Raw genomic sequence first — 17,461 nt, 5'->3', positions numbered from 1 at the left:
ATCTCTGGAATATAGATGTGATAGAGATAGACACTGTGTTTATCTCTATGGAATATAGATGTGATAGAGATAGACACTGTGTTTATCTCTATGGGATATAGATGTGATAGAGATAGACACTGTGTTTATCTCTATGGGATATAGATGTGATAGAGATAGACACTGTGTTTATCTCTATGGAATATAGATGTGATAGAGATAGACACTGTGTTTATCTCTATGGGATATAGATGTGATAGAGATAGACACTGTGTTTATCTCTATGGGATATATATGTGATAGAGATAGACACTGTGTTTATCTCTATGGAATATAGATGTGATAGAGATAGACACTGTGTTTATCTCTATGGGATATAGATGTGATAGAGATAGACACTGTGTTTATCTCTATGGGATATAGATGTGATAGAGATAGACACTGTGTTTATCTCTATGGAATATAGATGTGATAGAGATAGACACTGTGTTTATCTCTATGGGATATAGATGTGATAGAGATAGACACTGTGTTTATCTCTATGGGATATATATGTGATAGAGATAGACACTGTGTTTATCTCTATGGGATATAGATGTGATAGAGATAGACACTGTGTTTATCTCTATGGAATATAGATGTGATAGAGATACAGTGTGTTTATCTCTATGGGATATATATGTGATAGAGATAGACACTGTGTTTATCTCTATGGAATATAGATGTGATAGAGATAGACACTGTGTTTATCTCTATGGGATATAGATGTGATAGAGATAGACAGTGTGTTTATCTCTATGGGATATAGATGTGATAGAGATAGACACTGTGTTTATCTCTATGGGATATAGATGTGATAGAGATAGACACTGTGTGTCAATCTCACTCTTTATGCTCGGTTATTGTCAGTGTGTGTGAATACAGTGTGTAGAAATCAGAAGCTTAACTCCCAACAGCTTATAGCTCAGTCGGCTGAGTCACTGTCTCTGACAGGTAGACTGTTTGTTCGATTCCCGATGGAGGAGACATATTACAGCACTGCCCTGTCTTTAACATCACCAGCGTAGCGCCTCCTCTTACAGATCCACAGAAATGGACACTGTGGACAGACTGCAAAGAGATCCAGACATGTCATATACTGAGTCTAGAGCAGTTTTTCAAAAGGTTTTTTTTACGCCTAGCGGCAGCCAGCAGCAGCACAGGACACACTCCCGATGTCAGCAAAATTTCAGCTCTCTGTGGTTTTCTGTCTCATAACCCTCACCTCATGTCTCTGCAGAGGTCAGGGGGGGAGAACAGTGTATTTTACACAAATAACTACTTACAGTTAATAAGGGTTAGGGGCATATAAGTTCCCAAAGTATAAGGAGAGAGGTTAGGGGCATATACGTATAAGTATTCTAAGTATTTATAACTTTTCTTGATGATTTAATGATTATTTTGCACCTGCTGCTCACGTTTGAGATACTTCTGGCTCGCCTGGAAAGAAGGTGGGAGCAGCAGAGTACAGTCAGCCAGAGGCAGAGGCGTGGGTCATGCCTTCGCCATCATGGGGGGGGGGGGGGGGAAATATCGCTTCCAGGAAACCCTAATCACCATTGTAATACCTACCTACTGTTTTCATAAAAAACCTCTGGAATTGCTTAACTAGGAAGCCAATTATGAAGGGGTCCGAAGTCACGTGGTTTCACTGGTGGAAGAGGGTATGCCACTAGACAAAGGGTTTGTTAAGAATGTTTTTCCAATTTCAGGCAGAAGGCCACTCACTGATCGATGCAACCTTGGATCAATGTTATTGAATAGGGTGACGGAACAGGCAGGGAAATGCACTTTTGGAGCAGTTTTATTTCATTTTTTATAACAAAGTCAGTTATGATAATGCACATTTCACAAGGATAGAACTCCAAACAACCACATGTGGAGGGCTATTTAGCAGCTCACTCCACCTTGATGTATAATGGTACAAAAGATCTAAAACAAGTCACTTGCACCCCCACATCAGCCTCTGAGGAGGTACAAACCCATTCATACCTACACATACAAACAATGCAAGAAGAAAAATAGGGTTGGGGGGGGCTGACCAGATATTCATAGGAAGACAGGCCAAAGGAACTGTATGTGTATTCATGACTTAAAATAACTTACTAAACAGAGATCAAGGGACTGTCTGCAAAGTGACGGACTGCGTGGGCAAAAAGGAGTTTAATATGTACATGCGAAAGGCAAGGACATTCTAAACATGCAGTTACTGATAAATTAACACAAGCCTAACAGTTTGTCAGATGCTGGTTATTCTAACAGTATCATAAATAGATGTTTAAAAACTAAGAAGAGCCTTTTTGCATGTGACTGGGAAATCAACCACATCTCTGCAGGTAGAGTGAGCCCCGTAGCTCGAGTCCAACAAACACGTCTTGCCTTTTTGCATCTGAAATGCCATGATAGGTACAGTAACACTCTGGGTGCGTTTCTTCTCACCGAGCAGACCTGGCTCACACAGCAACTGAAAAGGATTCGTAAGCGCTCGTTTTAAACTGTGCGGAGCTTCGGGCGGGTGGGGTTTACCGGGTCAGCACAATAGAGAAAGTGCCAAGCGAGGTTTCCAATCAGAGTAGTGGGGTAAATTGATGTTCAAATACTTTGCTGTGGTTCTCCCAACTTTCTGGCACTTACTGCACTGTCCAATCTGGCAAGGCCCGCCCACGTGGAGCTCCAAAGAGCTTAAAAACAAATGCAAAATACTATGTAAACCAGGTTCGCCAGTAACAACATAATAACATATTTAAAACTGGAGTAGAAAATAAGTCGGTCCTTTTATCATTGCAGTACGAGAATCTAGGAATCAGTGGGGTTTCTGGACAACGGTAGAACCATTCATTTTTCCCCACGGGAGACTTCAAGTTGTCTTCACCTCTTCTTTTGGTCTGAAACACAGAAACATCAGTTATAATACAGTACAGTTTCCATAATGCCATTTATTATGTTTTGATATTCTACAACTACAGTTTTCATGTCATTTCCTATGTTTTGATCTTCTAAAACGACATGAGTAGTTGTTTCTCTTACCCTGACGTGTCCATCTTCTCTTCCTCTTTCTCCTCCTCTTTGACTTCTGGGAAGCAAAGAAACAGGAAGGAGTATTTCACTGTGTCTTTTAGGGATGGGCATCCAAAATTATTACCCCAAAGGATTATCTAAACCCCAAAGAGATCTAAAAGGTATCTGCTTATTGATTCATAAACTAATTTTGCGTGCAGAACTACTTGACATCTGAGTTCCTACCCAAACATATAGTGGTGGACACAGACCGCTACATAAATTGTTCATTTAAAATTGTATACAAAAAATTATAGACTGTTGATGTTTACAAAAGTTAATAACAAGCAGCAATGTTATGATAATATTAATATGACTGAATAGGGCTAGTGTAATCTAATAAGAATGCAAAGTCTGTGTGTGTGTGTGTGTGTGTGTGTGTGTGTGTGTGTGTGTGTGTGTGTGTGTGTGTGTGTAGAAATTGTGTTCGGCCATAGCTATGCCATTTTACATGTGATCGCGCCCCTGCGGATGACCTAACGGAGCCGGATTTTTTAATTAGGTAAACACGTCCTAATTTGCGATGCTGCGCAATGGCTGCACAGCCTCCACGGTCACACGGGGGCGCAACACACATCACACTCCATACACTGCAGTGCACGGATATTCCACTAGTGCTTTAAAAATAAGCATGTGACCTGTTTTGACGCCGCCCCTCAAAGAGTGGGGAATTGAGAAATCGTTAAGAACCTGAACCGATAATCGAAATCAGAACGGTTAAATCCAAACAATAGCCAACCCCAGTGTGTTTGGGAGTGTGTGAAGGCCAGTGTAACTTCGGAGTCCTCACCTTTCTTTTCCTCTGGTTCCTTCTCGTCCTCCTTCTTCACTCGTTTGGCCCTCTTGTGGTTGGCTGGGTTCCTGCGGCCTCCTCCCTGGCCCTCCGCCTCGTCCTCCGAGTCGGAGAACTCCTCCTCGCAGGCTATCCTCTTGTCGTGGGCCCGGACTGAAACGCAAAACAACACATCATCACACCCACTGTCTTCACAAGAGTGTGCTGTACAAACACGAGACAAGGACAATGGTTCCATAATACTCCTTACACAGCAGGGACAGGCAGACAATGTTGACCATTATATTGAGCAGACATTAGCTGGACAGTGCCCTCAAACAGATATGATGCCATTTATTTGAATACATATTTATTGCAGAAGTGATCAAAATGACACTGGTCACAGACTGTGTGATTCCCCCCACTGTAATTTATTTAAATTTTTAATTTGACATTTCAAAGAGACTAATTCTCGAATGGAAACTAACCTTTTCTTTTGGTGTCCCTGTTGTACCTTCTCTGAAATAACAGCAGCTGTGGCTTTTCAGAGTGAGACGTTACTGTGCTTTAAATATCATGTGTGACTACAGGTGCACCTCACACGCTTTGGATCAGTAGGACTATTTCACACACACAAGATGGGAATATTAGATAGAGTGGAACAGTGTCCTGATTCAGATGCATTGTACAGGCTTTTCGTGGGGAATTTAATTTCAGCCAACGCCAGCTAGTGTTATGGGATTTAGACATGCCTAATAATCTACACGTCAAATTTCATATGAATACAGGGACACTTAAATGTCCAATTATTTGTGTGAGAGAAGCCATAGGTTTGGCCAAACTTTGGCGACGTTCAACAATCGTTTGCTAATGCCTTAACTGCATTGTTGACATTAGTATGGACTGGAGGCAGGGTGTCTGACTCAGGGCCATGTATAACAGCAACAGAACTGAAGCTGTCTGAGTTAGGACAATAGCACCAAAAGTGTCCGTCTCAGGACACTGTGACGTTACTGATCTGGGTCTATCCTGTGCAGGAATTCAATTCAAACCAAGTGCTCTACACAGGAGGGATATCCTGTGGTCACTTTATACCGTTATCAAAACGTATGTAATGACATGGCATGAACACAGCATTTTCAAAATAAAAATATGCACTGAACTTCCACATCACCCAGAGTAGTTTGCCTCCAGCTCTCAACACTATTTGAGTTTGAAAGGGATAAAAGAAATCCACAATGTGAATCACCATTGAGTATGAACCCGTCTAAATAGATACCCATACACCCGTGAACGTCTCTTACTCGAGATGCGTTTGTCGGGGTCCTCTTCGTCCTCGTCCGCGCTGTCTGGGTGTGGGGCGTCCTCGGGAATCGCCTGCATCTGGACGCCCGGGGCGTGGGGCAGCATGCGCAGGTTCTCGAACAGACGCTGCTTGATCTTCTCCAGGTACTCGTTGGTGTTCTGGTTGGTCATGTTGGACGGGCTGATGTGCAGCTTGAAGTCGGGGCCAAAGTACTCAAAGTAATCGTTGTAGGGCAGCTCGTTGGGGATGCAGCAGTCCAGGGCCACGGCCGTCTCGTAGGTCCAGCAGCGCGCCACGTTGCGGATGGTGTAGCCTCCGCCGCCCAGCATCAGCAGGGGGAGGTTGAAGCTTTTCATGTACTCCACACACTTGGCGTGGCCTAAAACACACCACACACACACATTCATTACCCCTGTATAATCCCTGCTACTACAGAAATGCTTTGGGTATTGTTGGAAGAATGTGAGTTGCATCTCAGGGTGGGCGATATGGCAACAATATATCACAATTTGTTTGAGGCAGGATCACAATCCATGATCTTATCACAATTCTTTTTCATGTTGGTTTTTAAGATTATTTTGAAAGTTACTCGGGTTTGCAAGTCCTAGGGCTGGCGATATGGACAATTCTTTTTTTTTAAATGACCAAATATCTCAATATCGATATTGTGACAATACTGTCGGGACCATTTTTGCTTTCACAAAATATTTACACAATGAGATTTTTGATAAGTAATCATCATCAGTAATATGGATATAATGACTAAGTGGGTAAAAACAAATAATAGAACAGCTAGAACAGTCTGGTAAGTTCAGAAAATGCAACCTTTAAAATCAGGAAAAGACAACACGTCATATCACGATATTACGATATCCAAAATCTAAGATGATATCTAGTCTCATACCACAATATCGATATAATATTGATACATTATAGTTACGTCTATACCCTTGATGGTGAGGTTGAAGCAGCCCAGTCTGTCTCCAGAAAGAGAGTCAGCTCCGCATTGGAGCACCACAGCGCTCGGCTGGTACATCTCCATCACCTTAGCCATGATCTAACAGACACAAACACAAGCGTTAAGAGCCATGATCTAACAGACACAAACACACACATTAAGAGTCATGATCTAACAGACACAAACACACACGTTAAGAGCCATGATCTAACAGACACAAGCGCAAGCGTTAAGAGTCATGATCTAACAGACACAAACACACGTGTTATATCACCTTAGCCATGATCTAACAGACAAACACACGCGTTATATCACCTTAGCCATGATCTAACTGACACAAACACACACGTTATATCACCTTAGCCCTGATCTAACCGACACAAACACACATGTTAAGACGGTTATTCAGAGGGGACTTAGGCTCATTACATGGTGCTTGGTGATAAAAGTGGACTTACAGGTTTGAAGATGGCTTCATAGGACTCATCATCGATGCCGTCCCTCAGAGGGTAGTTCACTGCATAGTACTTGCCCTTTCCTGCTCCAATGTCCTGCACACATTGGAGATATGTGTCACACACACACACACACAATATACAGCAACAGTCTTTAGCAGGAACATGGGGATACACACGTCACACACACACACACACACAACACAAACAACTAACCCTCAAGTCTCCGGTGCCGGGGAAGTACTCTCCATACTTGTGGAAAGAGACAGTCATGACCCTGTCTGTGGTGTAGAAGGCCTCCTCCACTCCATCACCGTGGTGGATATCAATATCTATGTACAACACCCTCTGGTGGTACCTAGAGAGAAGTCAGAAGTCAGTTAACGACATCTTAAGAAGAGACCAACAACAAGATCAGCACAAAATAAATTGTGGCAGACAAGCAGGATGGGCGTTAAAATAAACCAGGATACGCATGCCACATCAAACCGGTTCCAGGCAGCTTGTTTTTTCATTGATTGAATCGCGTACGCAGTAATCGGCACTTTGGCGTGGAGAAATCTGATTTCGACGTGTTGTAGACCATTTATTTCACTGCCTGTGTATAAATGTAATCCAGCTAACCAACATCTAGACACAATCCAGATCTGACAAGACTTGCGCTAAGGCCAGGTGGAAAGGGGCCAAAGGAACCTGAAGTAAAAGCCTAACAGCATGGAGAGAAACAGAGAGAGAAGAGAGCGGTGAGGCTGAACTCTTACTTGAGCAGCTCCAGGATGGCCAGGACGATGTCGTTGACGTAGCAGAAACCCGAGGCCTCAGACTTCTTGGCGTGGTGGAGTCCGCCGGCCCAGTTGATGGCGATGTCTGTCTGCTGCTTGTTCAGCTTCACGGCCCCGGCTGAGGGACAGGATCAACACAATCAACAGATGATCAATTATTTTATCCAGGACCCAGCGTCTCAGCAGGCATAAATATTTATACTAAAACACAGATTTGTTGCTATTTAATTATGTTTGACCAGCAGACAATATTCTGTGTCTTGGCACAGTGCAATCGTGCCATAGAAAGCTCCAACTGTGCAATGCCCTGGTAAGAGGAGAGCCGTTCCCTCATCAACAGTGCATGTGGTGGTTTTTCCATCAACAAGCTACCATCCTATTAGCAGCTGTGAGACCAGTCGACAAGAGGTGCCTAATCTGCCTATCATTTATAGTTGGCTCCAAGGAGGACGTGCAAAGCACTGTGAGTGAGGGACGGCTCTTCCCAGAATACCGGACATGATGGTTGAAACGTTCCCAAAATGGATTACCTTCCGGGCACTGCCAAACCATATGAAGGAAAGTACCAATGGCATTGTGTGGACAGATGTCACAATATGGATTATCTCATTTTCATTTGTTGTAATCTTAGAGGTGTGAGATAAGACCTCTGAACACATTTATAATGTGGGGGGGGAAAAATAGTTCTCCATGTAGCTCCAGCAAAATGCAGCTGAATCAGGTGCTTCTCAGGTTAAAAGGACAGCAAACAAGGAGACAAAGGAGGGACTGGAGCACACCGATAGATTTGCAGCTGTTAATTGTGCAAACAGGTGAATAACGTTTCAACACTATTGCAAATCTATTGATCCAGTCCCTCCTTTGTCTACATTTATAGTGTATCATTTGGTGGTTTTGGATTATGGGATGACAGGTCTGTTAATTTCTCTGTCTCTGTCTTGTGTATTTTATTTAAAATCAGAGGATTTTTTTTTAATTATCGATCAAAACAAAACAAAAAAACAAAACAGAATCAACAGATGCACTGTCGGCTTGACTGGCTTTTGTTTGTTGATCCAAATGAGGTCATTGGTTCCACATTAGCAATGGCATGCAGACAGCACCAAATAGGGGAGGACTTTAGCGACTAATTTTATCGAGACAAGAAGAGGGGTGATTTTTGATGCGTAAATGTGATCGCCAAAGATCGCGATCACCAGAAAACGCTTCAAAAATAATAAAAAGATTTGCGAAGATTATCTTGCTGAACACAAAGGTTTCAGTTTCATAAACTTGTGTTAATCACAGACCTGATTTCAGGCATTTAACCAAAATGTCCATACAAAAATCACATCTACTTCCAGACGAGGGAACTTGCTAACTTGTGGGTTTTAGGACTCATTCCTGTGTTCACTCTTTTGGGACAAAGTGGTTTCCTGGTCAGTTCAAATCCTAGCTGTTGTTTTGTGTCAAAACTGGAGGCATTGGCTTTGTTTTACGCAGGGATAAAGAGAGCTGTAGCTGTCTAAGCTGTGCAAGAGCAAATAAAAGTGCAAGTGCCTTTCTCCAGATTGCTGAATCATAAAAACTTTATTTTGAAGATACTTCTTAACTGTACAAGACAGGACTACAACTCTCTTTACCTGAACATTCAATGTAGGGTCAGCATCAAAAACGCCTCGTAAATCCCTGTCAGCTGGGTTTATATTAGCTGATGAGTTTGTTTCAACTCTAATGTACTGTATAGCAATAATGTGGCTAAATAGTAACATTTCTGATTTGTCTAAATTCTGGATGTAAAGAGGAGGCACTTGAGGTGCCTACTGTCCCACCATAATAAGAATATATTCAACATAACCGGCGGTGATCCTATCTAACGAGACCATTAATTAGGAAATATTCATACAAGGTTCCACACTCACCTGGAGGCTTTCTAGGCCTTTGAAAAGTAGGAGGTGTGGGTGGAATAACTTACCGACAGAGCCACCTGTTGAGAGCTGGCAAAACTCAAACAGGCCGTCGAACACGGGACAGTCCTCTCCGACGTTGACTGTGAGGAAAAAGCACAGGACAGAGAGGTTCAATATAACCGGACAGCGACAACAGTTCAGTTCACTGGCCACTCAGAGAAAAGCAGACGCTCACATCTCTGCATCTGTTTGCTGTACTCAGACATGTTGTCTGGTCGGATGGACCGCAGGAACTTGATGTAGTCGTCACTGTGGTACTTGGTCATCTCCTCGCCGTTGGCCTTGTGCGGTCTCTGGAAACGGACAGAAAAAGTAATGGGGAGGTAAGAGAAGGCGTCCACTTGCATGTCAATCTGCACTGTGCGTGTCCAATCTGAAAGCTTCACCCTACAACACAACTTTGACCTTTCATTTCTCAGTGCATGCATCAGTGCATATGAACTCACAGCAAGAAACTAACTACAACAACTCATCACTAGCAGTGGGAATCACCACGCATTATCACAATATACAAATATTGCACTTTTAAAGTCGTGCAAAACCTTAAGCATTGTGATTCTGTCCTGCCATCTATTGCGATTTACAAAAACATCTCGCCTTTAAGTTCAGTAAACCTGAAATAATATGTATAAAGGCATTAAAATGCCAAAATCAAATGAACATGAGTAACAAGACATGAATAATAGAAGAAATGCAAGGCCTTTCAAATGTTGAAACAGTTGTGCAATGACCATTTTTGATGTTCATTCAATTTGATTGAGCATCTATGCTGAAGTATTACAAGAAAAGTTGGTTTCTTGTTGCAGCCCTGAGAATGTACGATGACTCCCAAAAATCTGGGTGCTTTCAGTCTCTTTTAGCATCTTTCCGATTTCATTTTAAATTAAGCATCAACAGATGGTTACATCTTGACCACATCACAAATTCAAGTCTTAGTTCCCCTGCATTGTTAGAGAGCTGGGTTTTATTTGAATCTGTGATCATGTGACAGCGCCAGAGTTGCTCCACTGATAACCCAGGTGTTCTGGGGATATGGATACAGTTCCTGGCCTGTCAGCATTACTATACTGTATGATTATTTGGGTATATAAAACCTCAAACTTGCTATGCCTAAAAATTAAACCTCTCATTCAGTCTCTCCAAAAAGTATATCTGAATATTCATGCAAATATGTTGATTAGCCATTCAGTCATAGAAATAATAACAGTTGAATTAAACTTTTTTGGCATGTGGCACTGCAATAGGGTCTTGACTTTATGTGGTGGTACAACTCACATAGATCTCCATTTTCCTGTACAGTCCATAGTTCAGGAGCAGGTTGTGTGTCATGCGTATCCTGTGGGGTTTCATGGGATGGCCCTGGCCATAGTAGTAGTTCCCCACATCACCTTGGACAGAAAAGGGACGTCAAGGGTTGAGTTTCACAGCAGCAAATACTAACAGAAACAACTAGCACCAATATGTTCTGTTTCTCTTTTATGGAGTTCAAGCAAACAGATTCTATGAATTCTGGCGATTTCATGCAATTGCAAGTGCACTATTTATTTTAAGACATTTTTCAAAAATAGTTGTGAGCCAGGCAGCCAGCAGAGTCACTCTTCAATTACAGCCCATTCAGAATATGTCAGTGACATTTCAACTTTTAGAAATTGTTCCACTCTTTATCCCACACTGTCAAAATACACTGTGGAGGGGGGAGGGGGAGAGGGGCAATCAATCAATGTCAAACAACTCCTCAAGTGTAGTTTGGCGGAGCATCCTCGATTTAACTCACGGTAACGGTTCATAAAATGCCTTAAAAAGTACTATTTTCGTCTACAGTACAACTTTTGCCAGATAATAAATCGTGCAACCCCAGAATCAGTCACCACTTCTAGGAGGAAGTTGTTAGCAAGTTATGGAACATAACGTAAGCGATATTAGCTGCAGCTCGCTGGGCTAGATGGCTGGCTAATACCAAAATTAGCAAATTAGCTACACGCACACTCACAAATCAAGTCAAATATTTAAATTTATTGCAAGAGTGTATCTGATGATTGGTTAGCCAGTATCCGAGAGGAACACTGTAGAATACTGCAAGCTAACGGCTAACATTACTAGCAAGCAGCACTGGGTAGTTACCAAACGAGCAAGCTAACGTTAGCTCGCTACACTTGCTAGCTAGCTAGCATTAGCCGTTCGGCACTGGTTTGTAAAAGGAATACATGTGATTTTCCATAAACATCTCCTCGACTTTGATGCCACGACATCCATTTGAGAAACCGAAGCGCATAGCTCGTATATTTACCGTCATAATAATAGCAAACTTTCTTCTTTGTTCCTTGAGACAGCGCCATTTTACACCAATTATCCCACACTGTCCGTGCCCACCGGTTCCTGGCGCACCGGGGAAGGGAACTTGTGCTGAGCTTCTGTCGACCAATCACAGAAGCTGCGCACGGCCCGGCTGGGAGGCGCCTGGATTGTAAACCAATGGCCGTACAGACTACTGCAGAGAGAGAGCCAGACCATGAGCCAGACAAGTGTGTGTGTGTTTCTGTCTGTGTGTCTGTGTGTCTGGCAGTGTGGACAGTCAGGTCAGGTGAGGTGTGGACACAGATGCTAGGTTTTTATTAATTCATTGATGTTGTGATACAAAGGTCCTGTTATCTCCCGTTTGTGATCACCAAAATACATTGATCCACCAGTAGCCTACACAAATCAGTTAATGAGATAGGCTACTTTGATAGATCCAATATAGGGAGTATTTTCTCTTGCTAGAACCTCCTTGCCACAGTCAGGTCAGGACAGGACAGGACACTGTGGTTGTGTGGTGGTCTGCAGCAGTCTTCCATGGAGAATCTATCTGGCCCAGTTCCTATGCACTCATCTGCACCACCCTGCAAACCACTATTTTGTCCTTCTTCTTATAAACTCAAAATTAGTAGCATAAATCAGTTTGATACCACTTACTATGATATCATTTAGGCCCAAAAAGGTCTAAGGTGGTCCACCTCAATTTACCGACCTATTCAAGTAAGTAGCCTAACAAAAGATGAGTCATACACCAAATTAAAACAATCATTTATGAACTAAAACTATTAAGGGCAAATAACTAGACAACACAGACTAGGCTACATTAAACAAACAGAAGTAAAGCAGGTGTAAAAATACCATTAATGATGGTTCCATTCCCTTTAGGTGTCATTGCCAGTGCCCCCATTAATGTTGTTGGTTACACCTGCTTTACTTCCTGCTTTACCACCTCAAAACGGTTGCTGTGAAAAGGGCCTATTGTCCTGTCTTACACAAATGAAGCTGATCATGCATATTGCAGGCATAGTCATCATTCCAACCTCTTACTGTAAGAAATACTGGACTGGATTAGGCAAACGGTTTTAAACTGCATGCTGATCAGCTTTGTGGCATTTCATGTAATGGCCACAGGGTGACGCTCTAAACTCAGTTGTGTTTGACACCGCTTTCAAATCTCTGGAGACCCTTTTGGCTGAGTGAGGAATGAAGCGCCTCTGATCTGAACAACAGCCAAGATGCTAAAGCTCATGTAGCCTATAGTCTACATAGGTAATAGCAATATGGTAAGTATATATTACAATGCAAAAACAATAGTATATAGAGAATAAAACAAAAACTCCAGTCCAGACTGCTAACTATACAGGAGAGACCATAGGTTACACAGCGTACCTACTGTCATTGAAAGTGATTTGTGGAAGATATCTACAATTTAGACCTGTCTTGTGCTGATTTTGCCTGCAACTGAGGACCGTTAATGCATCAAATCTATTGTACAAGTAGAACAAATGCATCTGCAGCAAGAGGCAAAGAGCTACAGCCTGGTTTAAATAATTCATAATTGTTTGAAGGCGGGGGTCTAAATATAGCCCTGATCGCAACTCATCATATCACCATGTGAACTAGGTCATTTCAACCAGATCAGGACTAACTGTGCTAGGGCTCAGTGAGCCATGTGCAGGGCGCCACTCGACTTCAAATGGACCCCACTCTGTGCTGACATCAGGGCCACCAGGCTAATGGAGGACCAGGGGTCGTTACATGTGACATTATGGTGCTGGTGTGTTCAATGATCTGAAAACTAATCAGCTTGAAACACTTGGCTGCTTCTCCTGTCAGCGAACAAAAACTGAGCATCTGATTGTCGAAGGAGTGCCATGTACAACAATCTGGCGCTGTCAAAATTCTAAGTGTATCAAATTGAGCTGCGCTTGTGTATACTGACCTTATGCCTGCACACTCAGCTGGTGGAGCATCTTACACGTTTCTCATCTTTGTTTGAAGCTAGACTGGGGCGAGGGCCAATCCATCCACTAATTACCTGGGTGAGTAGAATAAAACTCACCACGGCTTTTTTGATGTGCTTGGTGCTTTAGATCAGTGCTTCTCAAACTTCTTCATGTCAAGGACCCCTAAACTGACACAAATCAGATCATGTACCCCCATTTGATAACATTTTGTCCCAGGGTCCCCCATCTGATCAGATTTTTTCCTTTTAGATGTTTTATTACATGAAGTGTATGAAAACCATGACCAAAATAGTCATTATGTCATTGTCTTACTACTAAAGGATCTGATTATAGTGCAGTTTCTTTTGCTGGAAACCCCCTGGAACCCGTCCCAGACCCCACTTTGAAAACCATTGTTTTAGATGCATTGATTTGTATTGCTAGGAAACTTGTGTTCCCCCACTATGATGTGCAGGTTTCTTACCATGCACTCACTGTAACACTACCTGGGGTTACGTGATATACTGTTATGTCTTTAGCAAAGGCCTTTCCTAATGAAAATTACTGATACTTATTATTATATTTTAGTGTTGAATATGGGATAATGTAGCTCCTAAGATTGCTTTTATTTAACCTTTACCCACCTAATGTGTAGACAATATAATACAATACAATGTAAAATGTCATGGAGTCAATTCAGTGTGGACCATTAGAAGATGTCTCTTTAGTTTCAAGTGTCAAGATAATTGGAGGAACTAAAATCCACTGCCATTACTAGACTGCTGCTAGTGGCTCTAGGGTGCTATAGAAGCCTATAATAAGACTAATGGTCTTCAGGTCTTCTTCTTACCATAGGATACTTGATAATAAATGTAATTAAAGATGTAAATAACCATAACGACACATAAACGGGCAGGTAACCAACATTTATTTACCATTATCAACTTTACAATAAAACCAGTAACATCTGTCAACATTAGCAAAATAAAGAACAGAAATCAATCCAATGTATTTACAGAGACAAAGCAGATTCAGGCTCACACACGACAGATAAACAACTCTGCTTCATTTCAAACCGCAACAGTGAACATAGCAAGCTTAAGTGTTCTTTTTCTTTTTATAGTAAGGTAAAAATCAAAATTGTCAATTTTTTTTCTTCTTTAAACAAACAAGACATAGCTTCTCTGAATCTTTAAGATGGTTCTCTATAATACACCACAAAATACTTCAAATTTGGGTTAAAATATAGGAATGTAAAAAGTTGGCAAGTCTCTTAATATCTGATTTCTTTTTTTTTCTCTCTATTTAACAGTCATTTCAAGTGGTGGTGGTGTCCTAGTATCCTATCTAGCTTCATTCCTTTAGGAAGGAGGCATCTCGATCGGTGTTTAGGGAAGAGATGCTTCGACTCCATCCTTCTCCATCCGTCCGTCCATCATGGTGTCATTAGCTCGCACTCAAGCCATTAAAATCCATTTTCCACACAGCGACCAGCCCACAGCCTAAAACTCAAAGTCAAGGTCCTGATGTCGAGCAGTAACCAGGGAAGTGATCTAGTGAATCTAGTCTGTCGTCTTGTTACCATGACAAAAAGTGGCACGTCGAAGGAGTCTCTCACATACATGTGTATATATTTACATATACATATATCCATACATATGTATACATATACACATATATATAAATATATATATATACTCTTAAATTTTCTCTCTCTCTCTTTCTCTTGCTCTCTCTTTAAAAACAGTTCACACAGTTCATTGTGAGCTAAAGATACAATCACTCTTTCTTTTCAGAGGGAGCGGGGGTCGAGCTGCTCTCCTCTGTTGGTTTCGTGGCCTCTGGGGCCGGAGCAGCCGCCTCCTTGGCCTCCTCTTTGGGGGTCTCCTCTTTAGCTTGGCCCTCCTCTGCCTTGGGGGCCTCGGCCTGGGCAGCGGCGGGGGGAGCCTCCTCCTTGACCTCCTCCTTCTTCTCCTCGGCAGCGGCTGCTCCGTTCTCGGCCGGCTTCTCCTCAGAAGCAGCGGCGGCCGCAGGCTCCTCTTTCACAGCCTCCTTCTTCTTGCTCTTCTTCAGGTTCAACTTGAAGTTGAAGGACTTCTTCAGGGAGAACTTCTTCTTCTTCTTCTTGGGGGTCTCCTTGGCCGCGGCCTCGCCTTCCGGTTTGGCCGCCTCGCCGTCCGCAGCGGGCGCCGGCTCAATGGCGTCGCCCCCCGCGCCGGCTTCGGGCTCCTTGGTGGCGTCAGCCGAGCCGTTGGTAGCAGCAGCATCCCCGTCGGTCTTTGCAGAGACGTCACCGTTGGTCTTCACATGGCCGTTCTCCTGGAAAACGGAGAGAGAGGGGAATACAAATCAGCGTGGGTGTCTCTGATGCACAGCATTCTGACAAAGAAATACATGCCTTGTCCTCTGCACATCTCTGCACATGAACATTAGACATGAACAAAACCCGACTTGAGATGTGTGTTTCTTCATTTCTTTGGAAAGCATCGTCGTGCTCATCAATTAACCACCGTGTAGCCTGGCTCAGAGGCGACGCCTTGCAGTACCGCAATCAGGCGACAGACGGCGGTAGCGCCACACGGACCAGATGAGGTACCAGACAGACATCGGCTCAACAAAGACTGGCTGGAGCTCATCGATGGATGAACATTACAATAGACGATTTTAAAATTCCAGACATGGAAGTAAATGTATGTAAGAAAAACACGATGCGTGTAAATGTCATCCAGTTATTTTACAATGTTCTCGACTAGCCTGGTTATGACCAAATATAATTCACACATAACACGTTTTGGAAATCCCCAATTTGCAAAGTAGGTAACGTTAGTAGCAGGCTGCCTACGTGCGCCCAACCTGAAACTGCCCCCCTCCCCCTTCATGCATGTCACTATGAAAGACGTTGTGGGTGGCTTTGGATTTATCCTGTCACAAAAAGAAATAAAACAACCGACGTGTTCATTTTTAACTTGCATTTAACCATTTATCCGAGATCAATAACGCCAACACTCTGGTAAATGTTTAGTTTCGTGTGTCCGCCGTGTCCAGCTTGAGCCACACCATCACCAGAGAGAACAGAAGCCCCCCAAATGCCCCCACATTCTAATTTAACCGAACTAACGTCACTAAATAGGCGGAACTATTGTTTTAATTTGTCTAAAGTACATTTGAGCCATTTCTATCTATCTGCTTTGGAGAATGAGTAGTGTCATTGGACTGTTACCTGTCCGTTGGTTTTGACAGCTGCACCATCAGCGGCGGCAGCGTTTGCCTCCACGGCCACATCTCCCTTGGATGCCTGGGATCCCATTGTTTTCGGTGAGTTGTTTTTTCTTCTAAAGCAAATTAAAAAGAAAAACTAAAAAAAGAGTGGCTTGAAGTTAATCCAAACCCAGGGCGAGTTAAGCATCCACCGGTGAAACGAGTAAAAGTATGGGTTTTCTTCAAATAGGAGATAGTTCCCTCCGTTTCCTCCGTGTTGTTGGACCTGTCACCCTGGTAGAGAGAGACCCACTAAACTAAGCACTGGTTGAACGCAACATAGACCAGGTCCAAGGCACCGCCCATGGGCGGGGTCTGCTGAGTGCTGGCCAATCAATGTCCCGTCTAGGCATGTCGACCGAGCACCGACCAATCACCTCCGAGTTTATTATTATTATTATTATTATTATTATTATTATTATTATTATTATTATTATTATTATGGTAATAATAATAATAATAATAATTATTATTATTATTATATTATTACTACTACTACTACTAATAATAATAATAATAATATAAAAAGTAAGAAAAATGGCAAAGATATATTATGGGATAATAATAACAATAACAATAATAATAACTTATAAATGTACATTATTTCAAAAGTTCAAAGTTAAAAAAATCTGACTTTCACATGGTTTAATTTGAATAAATGTTCA

At 42.4% G+C, this 17,461-nt stretch overlaps 2 protein-coding genes across 2 annotated transcripts; both read right to left on the bottom strand.

Annotated features, from left to right (window-relative positions):
• Nucleotides 1-1,804: 1,804 nt before the first annotated feature.
• On the bottom strand, nt 1,805-11,684 carry LOC310784535 (putative histone deacetylase 1-B). The gene is made up of 12 exons (XM_083645519.1): nt 11,585-11,684; nt 10,573-10,685; nt 9,473-9,590; nt 9,303-9,377; nt 7,328-7,466; nt 6,783-6,924; nt 6,570-6,662; nt 6,102-6,210; nt 5,152-5,532; nt 3,866-4,021; nt 3,046-3,091; nt 1,805-2,903 (listed from the first exon to the last, which is right to left on the bottom strand). The coding sequence occupies exons 1-12, from the start codon at nt 11,631-11,633 to the stop codon at nt 2,876-2,878; spliced, it is 1,449 nt and encodes a 482-aa protein (XP_083501645.1). The 5' UTR covers nt 11,634-11,684; the 3' UTR covers nt 1,805-2,875.
• A 2,761-nt stretch (nt 11,685-14,445) lies between these two features.
• On the bottom strand, nt 14,446-17,035 carry marcksl1b (MARCKS-like 1b). The gene is made up of 2 exons (XM_083646752.1): nt 16,759-17,035; nt 14,446-15,857 (listed from the first exon to the last, which is right to left on the bottom strand). The coding sequence occupies exons 1-2, from the start codon at nt 16,843-16,845 to the stop codon at nt 15,318-15,320; spliced, it is 627 nt and encodes a 208-aa protein (XP_083502878.1). The 5' UTR covers nt 16,846-17,035; the 3' UTR covers nt 14,446-15,317.
• Between the last annotated feature and the right edge of the window lie 426 nt (nt 17,036-17,461).

Source organism: Poromitra crassiceps, assembly GCF_964638095.1.
Source record: "Poromitra crassiceps genome assembly, chromosome: 11".
NCBI lineage: Eukaryota > Metazoa > Chordata > Actinopteri > Beryciformes > Melamphaidae > Poromitra > Poromitra crassiceps.
The sequence above is the reverse complement of the archived record's forward strand: the minus strand, read 5'-3'. Positions and strand labels throughout refer to the sequence as shown.